The following is a 14185-nucleotide window of genomic DNA, read 5'->3' on the forward strand; positions in this document are numbered from 1 at the left end:
CTCCGTTGAAAAGATTAAGTACCCCTATAAATAAATATGATTTATATTAATGTAATATTATCTGAACGATAGAGGTACACTATAGGCCATATTATATCATAACGAGTACTTCGGGGAAATAAAGAGCCCTAAGTATTTTGTAGAATTTAATAAACAAATATCTTGTGTAATGTATTGACTTTGTTAAGAAATATTAGTCTTGGTCATATTTTATATAGCTATAATAACATGTAATGTACTTTCGTTGTGAATTCATACACTCTTGTTTTCTACTTTGAAAAAATTAGTTTGGACTGATATGTACCCCGTCATAATTTTCGTCTACCCCCAGTAAGATACAAGAGAATATCATCTAATTTTCAAATCATTCATTAATGATCTCATACACAGATCCACAGTTAATCTATAATCTTCAAAAAACAAAAAACAATTTCAGCGACAAGAAACACACCAAAAAAACCTACAAGAAAGCCTCATTGCAACTTCGTCGGTTGTGTTCTAGATAACCACAATAACCAAATTTTACATGCGATTGTGCAATGAAGTTTTGAGAGAGTGGCATGACCTCTACAATAGACGTTATATAATGCTCAAAATTCTTCTATAGGGGGGCATAATTGATTTTGTTGAAAACGGACATCCATCGTTTCTTGTTGTGCATCGGATATTTCCGGATTACCTACAAAAAAAATTAATTATCTTATTGTACATATCATAATAAATGACATATACTCTAAACCTACCTGAGTGGGGAGTTGTCCACTAGATATCGGAGATAGTATGCATGGTGCGCTTCGGAAAATACATCGATGATGGATTTTAGAAGTCCCGAATATCTATACAAAAAAAATATAGTTTTTCCAATTATATTGACAATGTCAAGAGCATGCCTTAACTTTCAGAAAAATCATTCTCAATTTTTATCAATTTCGGAAAAAATCACTACATAGCAACAAGATTTTAACATTATTCAATATACAAATTCATGAAATAAATACCAAAGTTCACAAATTAGTAGTGTATCAACAAAACTAAGGTATTTGCAAGCAAATGTAGCATAGAATATCACACAACATAGGTATAAGATTAATAAATATAAGTACACCGGGAATAGATATTCTATGATAATGCCGACACATTAGAATGAAATCATAACAGTCCCACAAAGCTTTTTTTTTTTTTTCTATGCGATCATAATGAATGTAAAGCTAACAACTACTGTAACCATCACCAAAGCATTTGTAAAATACTTACCGAAATGACTAAAGTGAACATCTCATTGTTTTCGAAGTTCCAGTTTTCGTCTTCAATCATGTCTAAGTTTCGATCTTCGTCTTCAATGTTGGTGGAATAAGTATTTGGAAAAAAGTGATCCTCCTCCGTGACCACTCACAATAACACCATGATCAACGAAAAAAAAATGGCACTAAAAGAACATTACAATCTAGAATTAAACCTTTGTTTTACCTATTTCTCTCTCGTGCGATTGAGATATCGATCACAAAATTGTCTTTGGTTACTCTTTCACGCGAAGAAAACCTAATGCATAGTAATTGAAATTGCAATTAGATCTGATTGATAAGAGCAAAATTGGAAAGTTAGGCTGGGTGGGGAGTTAAATGCAAGCTATTTTAAAAAGTAGGACTGCAAGTGTCTACCAATTCTCTTTGGGAACTGAATTTAAAATTCAAAATAGGGGGAGGTATTTAATTCTAATTTTCCATTTAAAAATATTGTATGATAGTTAAATTAAATTGTATGATGCTAAATATATAAAATTTTAATATTAAATTAAATAATATATATCACAAATATATTTTTTAGAATTAATAAAATGATTTCAAAGAAATAAATTTATATTTATATTTTTTATACTCCAAATAAGTGTATGCGATCATTGCGATTTTCATGTTCTCGTACTCATTTATTAATATTGTCCTAATAATTTTTTTGTAATTTCTTAAAATAAAATATATAAAAAATAAATTTAATATAAATATTACACAATTTATAAAATTATTACTAATTTTAATATATTTTAAAATATTAAATTAAAAAGTTACTTTAGATTTTTTAATTAATTTAAATAATAAAATTATAACATTTTCTACACATTAGATTTATTAAATATTCTCTCCATCTTGGTTAATTATGCATTTTACTTGGACACATAAATTAAAGAATAATAATATTTTTATATAAAAGTGAGGTGGGTAAGAAGTAAAATAAGAGTATTTTAAAAAATTAATTGAAAAAAAAATGATAAGAAATAATGTCATAAGTAAGGTGGGTGAAATATCTAATCGGAACCATTAAACTGCCGAGAACCGAACCGAATTTTCGATTAATTGAGCAAATTTAGTTTGAATACAAATACTGAACATTTGATATTTGTTCGATTCGATTAATTTCAGTTTTTAACAGTTTTTTTTGTTCGATTAAGCGAACCAAATATATTTATATATTCATATTATTACATTTTTAAATTTGTATTAATAATTATATTATATTAGGATACAATTTAATTCAATTAAGTTTATAAAAAATAGTGAATAAAATGTTTATTATATATAAGTTGACGGACAACCAAACAAAGAAATATGACATAATTATAGTTGAAGTAAAATAGAATAGAAGTATATTAGTTGAACAATTTGATATAATAGAACATTGTATAAGCAGAGCGTCGATGTCTTATAATTATATAAAATAACATTGAAGTATTTGAATATAATTTAAAAGGACATCAAATTTATGCAAAACAAACTAAAAGAGAAATATAAAATATGGACCAATATTAAAATAAATAAATAAAGAAGGGAATTCAGATCAATTTTTTATTATGGAAACTGAATTCAAATTTAATACAACTGACAGACAAGTGTCCTAAATAAAAAATCTAAACTAAAATATAAATTTTGGTATCCTCTCGATATTGATTAAAATTTAAAAGCATCTTAATGTTTTTAATCTGTTGGATCAATTCTACTGATAATCCAATGATTGAATTTGATTGAGGGTATTTTGGTAATTCAAAAAATTAATTAAGATATCTAATTAAAAAAAAAATCAATTAGAAAAAATTAATTAGAAAAAATCAATTAGAAAAAATTACCGTAACAACCTCCTATAATTTTGGAATTAAGTTTTTCTTATACAAAAACAAAAAATATTTGCAAATAATTACTTTTAAAATCGTATACATTCAAATTATAAAGATGGATACAGTATCACAAAATGATGTCTCTATAATACTATTACGATGTTTTCCATGAAATACTTTTCTGATATAATTTAATTAAACGATGTCCAAGTAAATGCATTATGATACATTCTATCAACTCGCCGATTATGATATGACAAATATTTAAATAAATTAAAAATCAAATCTATATAAAAATTAACCATTCCCGTCCATCTTATTTACCAAGCCCTAAATTCACTACACATATATCTCCTCCCCCGTCACGCTGTCTCCGTCTACGACACAGTCCGCCGCCACTGCTGCCGGCCTCTCCAGCCACGCCCATCACTGTCAAATAACCACCCCCGCCATCGATTTCTTCTCTATCTGGACATCCGCACTTGATGGAAGTCGGCAACAACGCACAATTCCTCTTCTATTTAGAAATTCACATTTGACAAATCTTCCAATGACGGATTCAACTAAGCAAGATCCCGAGGCATCTATTAAACCCAAACAAAGATAACGAAGCACATTCAAGTACCATATGTGCCAAGAAATATAGTAGATTTCAACAACGAGAAGCCCTTTCGGCCAAGCGGACAGATTTGGTGATTGTGTTTTCAATGCTGCGTAATGTTTTTACGGTGATCATGCATGTATATGTATTCTTGGTTAGTCTCTTTTAGAAAAAAAATATCAACATAGTTATTATTAAAAATCTTTTTTCTAGACTCCGGACACGTACGATGTATATTCGTGACACATATGTTGTTTAACTCATGGTAGACTGATTATACTAAATCTTATTGTGCACACTTTTATTTCATGTTATGGTTCATATTTATGATTTACATATTGCATAGTTATGATATATTGATCAGATTTAAATGATGGACTATGTTAAATATATTTTTCACCATTATATTTATAAATATGATATATAAATTCAGTAGACATGATATATAAATGATGTAAGTTGAATATAGAGATGTTGCATGTATAGTTATGATATATTTCATTTTATGATTTATATATTGCATAATTATGATGTATTGATTAGGTTTAAATGATGGATTATGTTATATATATTTTTTTCACAATTATATTTATATATATAATTGAGTGGCAACATCCTCTAAACATATTCGTTTATTATTGGGGTAAACTTTACTATTATTTGTGCACCCCTTTTTATTGTAGCAATAATGAATGTATTGTATATTTGATTATCACTTTTTGCCTTTTTGCATTTGTTTTTGTATGGCAAATCTTTGTCTATGCGCATATCTATAATATGACTTGTACGCATCGTTGGAGTTTGAAAAAGATGCATTTGTTCAATATTGAATTCGACAATTAGGATAAATTTAATGTATCTAATTGAACTGATAGAAGTCCGCAAGTCTTCTATTGTTTCAATCATTGATTAAATAATTCTTGTGTGCAATTATTGATATGTTGAATGACTAATACGATTATGATGCATATATATTTAGAATATGATGTTCAGAAGATAAATATATGATGTAATAAATATTCGTCAATACGTTACTTTCGCGATCGATAAAAAAAACTTATTTCACTATGTAATTTCTAAAACGTTATCTTCATCCACAGCACACTGGAACTGACCGAAATGCACATTATTTTATTTCATCTTGTTCTACGCTCCGACTTATTCACAATTTATTTTCTTGGATGGATGTCGGTGAAAGAAGAAAATTATAAATACGACATGCATCTATCTGTATTTATTCCCTTAATTTATGCTAAAATAAAGTATTGACTTATTAATTATTAAAATCAAATTATATTTCTACCCCTAACTGCAATCTCATCCGTTGATTAAAATTTTGATCGGGCGGCTGACATTTTCTCACGCGGCTTATTTGATCCTGCAGATGTTAAGATTGTGCCAGGTGGCGCAATCTACAAATTACCTTGTATACATATTTTTAAATTTTATTTTCAAAATATTGCAATAGACTATTTTACCCCGTTTATTTCTTGTTTTTTTTTTTTTTTTTTTTTTTTTTTTTTATTCTTTTGTTGTTTCTATAGAAACTACCATTGCTTACCCTCCGATGAACACTCCGTCGCTCCCCATTCTTTCCGATGAACATCCAAGGAGTAATACGTTGAAGTTGCCGCATCAACATCAGTGACTGTCGGAGTTCAAAGAAGCCGCCAGAAATAGAGGCTGGAAAGGAAGGATTCTTTAATAATTTTTAGTTTGATTATCTTCATTTGTTTGTGTGGGATTGAGATTTAATCGAATATTTTTCTTTGAGAATCTAGAGTCCATTTGTGGATTTTATTATTATTATTATTATTATTTTAATAATTGAGAGCTTTGCTTAAATATATTCTGTGAGTTTTAAAAAAACCAAAAAGAGATTGAACTAGAAACCCTAATGTCGATCTTGATGCTTGTCGGTAATGGAAATTTGCGGATTTTGTATGTATTTATATCCATAGATAAATAAGATAAAACTTTGGTTATATCTTTAAGATTTGGTGGAGGATTTCTTGAATTGGAAAATGAAGAATACTTTCCAATTCTATCAGTCCATCACCATTGGGAGTCAGAGGTAGCGACTATAATCTCTTTAATTCGTATTCTCCCAACTTGTCCGAAACACAGCCCAAAAAAACATACGCAATTCTCAAATCGTATTAGTTGCGGTCCCCTCCCCATTTGTGTTTCTTTTTACAAATCCAACGTTGTTCTCCTTACTCTTCTACTTCCGCTATTCTTCTCCTTCCTATTCTCTCTTCTCTTCATCTTTTTTCTGCCTTGCTATGTTTCCTTTTATTGCCGCCGCTGCTGTTATTACGCCACCATCGCTGTTGTTACAATGCCCTTTTTTCTTTTCTTCTTTCTCTTCTTCGCTCCTCAGGCTGGAATTTGTTTGCCTGATCCACCCGCATTAAATCGATTCCCAAACTCGCATTGAAAGAGAGTTTTCCTGTAAGTTCTCTGAGTTTCTTAAGATTTAACACATATTTACTCTGCTCAGATTCTTTTGTGGCTAAAGGCTAAAGTTTCTCTTCTAGACTGTATGCCTCTAGCTGGGTCAGGGATATTGGTCCGGAGCTCAGGCCACATAATTACCTGAAGAAGAAAGGGAGTTTCTTTTTTTTTTTTTTCTTTAATTTAATTAGTATTTTGAAATGTATGAATAGTGAGATTTTGGTTTTGAAACGAAAACCAAACAAACCCTTGAGGAACTTAGCAGAAATTGATAGGGGGAAAGTAAAATGTGAGGAAAACATAATAAAAGTTGAAATGTGAAGCTCATAACTTGTTTTGTTGAAGGATTTTGATATGTAAACTGTATATACACCGAGTAGAAAAACTTTGTGGAAGTTTTGATTTAATGTTGAATAGCTAGATGGACAAGATAAATTTCATTTCATTTTATTTTATTTTGTAGACAAGGTAGTCCCTAATTTTCTGATCTTTTTGATTCTTTAACATGTTTCCATCATCTTTTCTTGTCCTTGAACATTTTTTGTCAACCAACATCTAAAAATGGTGTAACCATACATATAGGAGAGTGTTTTTATATTTGTCATGTAGAGTATCTTTGATTCATATTGTTATTAGAAGGTTTTTGAAGATATATTAGTCAAAGTTGTCTTTGTACTAGGTGATGGAATGCTTAGTGTATGAATAATTGTGCAAACTAATATGCAATCTTCTTGCTGAGACTGAAATTCCGATTTATTGGACACTTGGTTTGGTGGGAGATGACAAATGTGATACTTGCATAAGCATGCTTTTGGGCTTTGGAGGATGAACTTTTACTCAAATTTGATTAACCATGCTTTGTTATTATTTGTCCATTTCGTACACGATTAGTGATTATGTTATATAAATGTGGCTGTAAAAAGGGCGAATGAAGATGTTATTAGGGCCAGCAATGAGGAATCTCATTGAAGGATATATTCAACAGATTATGGAGAAGAAGGAAACCCCGAACCTGAAAATGAAGCTGAGTTGATTTATCTCAGAGCTTGATCTAGTGAGTTGTATTTCTTGCATTTTATAATTGGTGATTACTGATTTGCTTCATTGTTGATTGCTTGAACTGAATTTGGATTTGGATTTGGATGCCCCAACCTTTTTGCTGCTCAATATCTAGTGAGCAAATATGAAGAACAATTGTTGAATCTTTAATCTTAGCATTTGGTTTCTGAGTTTGTAAGCACAAATTAGTAATATAGTCGATTTTGAGCATAATAATGGAATAAATGAAGGTTAAAATTTGTTTAGTTATGGATGGGTTTAGCCACAAAGTTGGAAACTTGATGCTTTACTTTTTTTAAGCTTATGGGAGAAAGAAGATAAACATATAGTAGTGTATTGTTTGAGTTGAAACCATTTATGAAACATGTTAGCAAAAGTATAGGTGGAATATGAAAATGATTAGCCATATCCTTGTTACAGTGTCAAGTTAGGAGAGGATGAAGGAATTGAAGCATATGAGAAAATGATGTAATCTTTTTTCCAGCTTCTGAATGAGCGATGGATAGAGACAAGACGAGATTGTTTCATTATGATGAACATGAACCACTCTTTTTGTTGTCCAGGTGATTAATGAAGTCAACTCTGAATTCCAATTGGTTAGTAGTGGAGTGGAGGCTAGCATAAATAAATGGGTGGGCTCTCTCTCTCTCTCTCTCTCTCTCTCTGCTCTCTATTATGTTCATTGTTCACTGCACTGCACAAGTGTGCATCTGTGCATGTATGTAAAACGACCATGATGCCTGCCTGCCTACCCTGCAGTGTTTTTGTTGTTTCTACATTTCTGTAAGACTAGTAATTACTAGTATTATTGTTAATGATATCTCTCTCTGTCTCTGTCACTGTCACCGTCACCCCTATTAAATATATATATTTTTTTTTTTTTTTTTTTTTGAGAAACAAACAATGGTAGTGATGTATGTAATATTTATTACTAGTAACTAGTATTTAGTAGTATTATTAAGTTTTAGAAAATTGGCATCAAATTGGCATCCCACAAGAAAGAAAGGAAGGTAGGAAAGAAGAAAGGTTGGGTTGAAACGATCAACCTCTGGGGTGCTTCTGGTACCGTATGGTCCAAATGTAATGTAGTGTAGTGTAGTGTAGTGTAGTGGTGAAAGATGGATATATGACTGGTGCCTATCTATCTATGTATCTATCTATCTATCTATCTATCTATCTATCTGGTTAAGTAGGGTAGGGTAGGGTAGGGCAGAGGGGTACAGACACAGTAGCAAGTATTAGTAGTAATAGTAATGGGATTCTTCATGCAATTTGGGCCCTCTTCTCTTCTCTCCTCTCCTCTCCTCTCCTTCCCACTCCCACTTGGGGAAGCACTAAGCATCTATCTCCACACTGACACAGACACTGCAATGTCAATGGAAATGGATGATAGATACCTGCATTGCATATGCATTTGTTGTTGTCCGTCCATCCGACAATAACAATCTCATTCTGATTATTATTCTAACTGGATGGCTACCTAGTAACTCAACTCCACTCCACTCCCATTCCTAGTCAGTCATATTCCTTTCATTTTGGTTGTGCCCACTGCCTCTCCTTCATGTGGCAGCCACAAACAACATTTGCTGTACCAAATGAGATTGAGATGAGATGAGATGAGATGGGACAGATGTGTCCTTTTTCATATACATATACATATATCACATCTCATTTCCCACCAACTACAGTTTCTCATTATTCAATTACCATCCCCTCTGCTCTGCTCTGCTTAATAACAACACAACACACCACACCACACCATTCATTATTTGCTGCTGTCACAAGTTATATAACTCACTTGTTTGTTTCTGCAGGCAACACCACTTACTCCCTCCCTCAATAGAGTGAGTTCCCATGCCCATTCCTATTCAAGTATTTTGCTCTAATTAGGAACAACCATATGGCTTTCTTTCTTTGTTTCACTCACTGTCCATTCTACAAACAATAACATCACAGACAAGCACCCACAATCACTACACTAGCAGTAGCAACCAAAACTCTTCATTAATAGTAATAACTTACTAGTATATTATTTTTGTACAATGTTCAAACATTCTTCATTGCAACTATCCATATTCTTTCCACTCCACCTCCCCCTCCTCTTCTGCTTTTTCAATTGCCCCCAATATATATATATATATATATAAATACATATGCATACAGATAAAAAGATATATAATACTCAACTATATACTACAAGGGACCCATATACTTAACCCTCTTCAGATTTTCTCTGCCTTACGTTTTTTGTTCCTCCCTGTCTTTCTAATCGATTCTCTACCTCTATTTTGTTGTGCCCATTTTTCTAGTGAGAGAAAGGGGGGGGGGGGGGGGGGGGGGGGAGGGAGAGGGCCCCCACCATCCACCCCCCTGGAAATCTGGGATTTTCTTTTCTTTGGAAATTATAAACCATAGAATAGACAGCCAGCTGAGGAAGGTCAAATGTATGAATGTCACATCCTCCAGATCTTATCCTTGCCGATATGCAGCTCCTCCTGAGAAAGTAGCATCCTGTTGCAACCATATTAATTGTTACTACATTATATGAACACAACATACATATATATATTTATATATAATTTAATATGTGTATGTTAAGTGTCTGATGAGCTTTGTAATACCAGCATTCATGGCTATCACTATTATAGTACAATAGTTTCTACTCTCTAGCCTATTTAAATATTCATGGATGTGTGCAATAGGGCTGTGGAGCACAGGATTCTTAGCTACACCAGGGACCTCGACTCCCCACTAATTAACTATTCATTAGTGGCTAAAAGACCATGATCCCTGAGGTAGATGTCAATCAACAAGCAGTAGTTACTTTAATAATAATAATAATAATAATAATTAATAGTAAATAAAAGGGTAGGCCAAAACGGTAGAATTCTAGAAAAAAATTTAATGGTCAACAACAATTATTTGAAATTCCTGAAAAAGTCTAAAAAGGCTATAGAACAGAAAAATTTATCAAATGATCAATAAAGATCTCTTAGTCAAACTTGGAGTTTGATCCCTCCCACCTGTAACCGCGTTGGCTCCTATCAGATCAAATAATTAATTATACAATTAAATCAAGAATCACAAAAAAGTAACGAATTGGCCTTTTCTGATCCTATAAAGCAATTAAAAATCCTTAAAAGAAAAAAAAATAATTTGGTAGCAATAATTCGGCTACCAAACCAAACTTGATGAGGCCCTTGATCATTGTTCCCAACTTGACCTAAAATAATCATAAAAAAAAATAAAAATACATGCATGTTGATCATGCCCCAACCAACAGCGCACATAAATCCCAATTACCTGCTGGATATTTTCAAACCCCAAAACCTAAAAATTTCCACCATTTATTAGATAACTCATCGAGGAGGACCACCTAAACTCTACAGGCCAACAACACACAAGTAGGTCGGCATTTTGTACAGTGATTGATGTGATAATACGCACTACTTAAAACTGTGCCAGATTTAGCAATCACTTATAAATGCATTCCCATACACACATTTCCTGCTTCCACACGATTCCCCCTCAGCTCCTCACCTATTCAAAATGTAGGAGGAGGAGGTATGGTCCCATTTGTACTATGTAGCTTAGCTTTTGTACACCACTATTAAGATGTTATGCATACATGTATAGTGTATGTACAGCCACAATGTGTGTATCCATCATCTCTAAATGCGTTTGTGCGTGCGTGTGATCTTGATTTTTAAGAGGGAAAGGAAAAATAACCAAATAGTATTTACCATAAATCAGCCAGAAACATATCTGTCACATGTTGTGATATTTGCATTTAGGTTAGCTCACTTTATTTAATTCCTTTGAATGAATGAGAACATTGCTTTTGATTTTACTTGTTCACCTAAACTAGAGCCTAGAGTTAATTCCCATTAACTAATCTACACGTTAGGCAGATGCAAGCTCAGGGTTATATACAAGTCATCAGATCTCTTAAAAATATTATAATATAATAATTAGGTTCAGAGACTACTGTAGCTCATGTATCTGTTTCATTAGGGGAAACAGCAAAATCAAACTAGGAAATTGGAGCAGTCACATCCCTACCCTATTCTCACGCAGAATAATAATAATAATGGAGTAATAATAATCATAGCAGCAATGTTATTGTTATAATGATAAAATAAAGTATGTAGGTAAAATAAAATATCTTTGTTACCATGTGACCACTGCTGTAGTATTGATGATGATGGTGATACGAGTAGTGGTTGTATTGGCTCTGGCTTGACATGGGCGAACTCACTGGTGAATCCTCTGCTGCTGCCTGACACTCCAAGTTCACCCCGAATAACCTTAGCTTCTTGGAATTCCCGCTCACTGATGCTGCTGCTGCTATTGTTGTTGTTTGGCTCTGTGCTGCCCCTGGTCCTGTGATACCAACACGTGCATATATTGATTAGGCTAGCATCAATAATGGCTTTTATAAATACAGAGAAAAGTAAGGAGATGAACATATCGCTATTTGGAATTGGGAATATAAAAAGGATTGTTTAGTTGGGTTAAGATTAATGTATGTGCGGGATTGGGATTCACTGTTTGGGTTTGTGATCCACTATGCAGTTTTTTTGTGAACCCTAATTTGGAGGGCAAGGGATTGGGGTTGTAGGTGAGGGGAGGGGCGTGTGCGCACGCGCGTTGGTTGCGTGTGGGGAAAGGCGCACCGAACGCAAGCGCACGCAGTTTCAGAGGTGGCAGATGAATCGAAGGAATTACATGAAAAGCGTGTGCGCCTGCATCTGCAGTTATGCTAAAATGGAGAAAACTTAAAAAATGGAAGACGATTGAATTGGTGTAATGCAGTGCACGGAAGGTGGTACGTACCTGCGCGAGGAAAGTGCTCCGGCTGGTGGTGCGGCGGAGTTGATTGCGCTATTTGGTGATGATAAGGATCGGCGGAGGAGGTAGGTATCCGACTCCAGCTGTTGCCGGATACGTTCGGATGAAGTACGGTGGCGTGATCGCGACCGCCGATCGAGTTCCTGCGTCGCCATCCGATGAAGAGGCGGCCGGCGTCGGTGCGGTGGCGCGAGAAAACGACGATATCACCGGCGTCGAGGCGTTTCTCCTTGACGAAACGGCTCCAGCCTTTGGTCAGGACGTAGCTCTGGCTACTGTTCCAGTACGAGTAGCGGAACCGCCATGATTTCCCGAGCTCATCCTCGAAGCCTAACAGGAGTCCGTTCTCGCCGCCGCCGCCGAGGGGGAAACACTTCTCGGCGTGCTGCTTGGGGATGACGAGACGGTTGAGCTTCCCTACGTCACTCGGCGTCAGAGGCTTCTCAAACAGCGCCTGCTTGGGGATCTCCACGACCTCATGAGATTCAACCGCATTCTCTCTGTCCTCCTCCATGGAATAGTAATCATCATTATTATTATTATTGTTGTTATTATCGTCCGCCGCTTCATTGGTAGCGTTGAGATTGAAGGTGAACATAGGTCCGGCGGGGGACGCATAGAGCTGACGAGGCGTGATCCAATTGAGCGGCGGCTTTGGAGACGAAGAGGATGATGAGGATGAATCGATGGGCATGGCGGCGGAGTAGTAGTGAGAGCGGTGGTAGGCGGCGCAATGGGGTTCCGACGAGTACTGGTTCATTGACGACGACATTACAGCAATTGAATTACCACACTATTTTAATTTTATTTAATTTAATTTCTCGCTTCAGCAGAACCGCCCGCAGGAAGGAAGGAATGAATGAAAGAAAGAAAGAAAGTATGAATGAAGGAAAAAGCCTGTGTCTCTCTCTCTCTCTCTTATAGCTAGCTACGCCTCCTCCTATAGATATATATATATATGCATATGTATGTATCTGTATGTATGACTAAGCAGTAGACAATGAAGAGAAGAAGTTGAATTGTAATGGCGTGGGAGAGTGGGAAAAAATAATCAATCATTACAATCAGTGCAATCCACTGTGTGACTTTTGAAGCCAACACGGAAATTAGGTAATAATAATAATAACAATAATAATAATAATAATAATAATAATAACGCTATTGCCAGCCCAATGCACTTGCACCTGCACCTGCACCTGCTTCTCTTTCTCCTACTTCTACCTTTCTATTTTCATTATTATGGAGTAGTATTTATTTCATTTATTTATTTATTAAAATATGTAATGGAGGACGTGCTCTATTCTATTTGTATTCTTATTTTAATGCTGCCTATGTACTCTATGCTATTTTTATGTGGTATATGTGCGTTTAGCGTTATTTTTGTCATTTATATTTATCCAACTAAAATTTGTAATATACTCCTTTCATCTCATCAAATTTTGTCATTTTTCTTTTTTTTTGAACTGTTACATTGAATTATACTAATTTTTTTATAAAAAAATCTAATAATTATTTTAACTATTAAAATTAATCTTTTTAAGATGTTTTGGTTTTTTTTTTCAGTTTGAATTGTTTTATGTGAGTACGTCAAAATATGTAGTAAAATAAATAATAATTTTTTATATTAAATTATTAATTTTTTTTATAAGTGTGTTGTTAGAATATTTTATATATATTACTATTTGAGGCCTACATATATATGTCTATATATATACATATGCACTCTCTTGTAATCAATTTTCTATTTTCTATATATATATATATATATATATGCACGATTCTTTTACCCTTCTATACTATTTTTTATTTTCTCGCTTCATAGTATGATAGTATAGACGCTTTCAGGATTACTGTGATGAAGAGTTTTTTATTGGTAAATTTTTTTTTATTTTCTGCAAATATTCAAACATGTGTAAAATAGATATTATTTATTACGTGAATTTGTGTTATATTATTATTTTTATAATTTTAATTGTGAAATGTATTCGATGTTCTTTATTGGCAGAACATATCCACATTTTTTACCAATAATTATTTCAATAATTTATTTTTAATTAGAGATATCGAATTCTCGAAACACGCATATCATACCGAAAAATATTAAAAAAATTTTC

General features: G+C 33.5%; 1 protein-coding gene and 1 long non-coding RNA gene across 2 annotated transcripts; one reads left to right on the forward strand and one right to left on the reverse strand.

Moving 5' to 3' along the window:
- The first annotated feature begins 5286 nt into the window (after positions 1-5286).
- LOC127264878 (uncharacterized) lies at positions 5287-8054 on the forward strand. Its single transcript, XR_007841849.1, has 3 exons — positions 5287-6158; positions 6245-7215; positions 7784-8054. It is a non-coding gene; the product is annotated as an uncharacterized LOC127264878 (long non-coding RNA).
- A 1145-nt stretch (positions 8055-9199) lies between these two features.
- LOC127264877 (B3 domain-containing protein At2g36080-like) lies at positions 9200-13086 on the reverse strand. Its single transcript, XM_051294444.1, has 3 exons — positions 12057-13086; positions 11395-11603; positions 9200-9731 (listed from the first exon to the last, which is right to left on the reverse strand). The coding sequence occupies exons 1-3, from the start codon at positions 12841-12843 to the stop codon at positions 9690-9692; spliced, it is 1038 nt and encodes a 345-aa protein (XP_051150401.1). The 5' UTR covers positions 12844-13086; the 3' UTR covers positions 9200-9689.
- Positions 13087-14185: the final 1099 nt, after the last annotated feature.

Source organism: Andrographis paniculata, unplaced genomic scaffold (genome assembly GCF_009805555.1).
Source record: "Andrographis paniculata isolate CXL003 unplaced genomic scaffold, ASM980555v1 Contig71END, whole genome shotgun sequence".
NCBI classification, from domain to species: Eukaryota; Viridiplantae; Streptophyta; class Magnoliopsida; order Lamiales; family Acanthaceae; genus Andrographis; species Andrographis paniculata.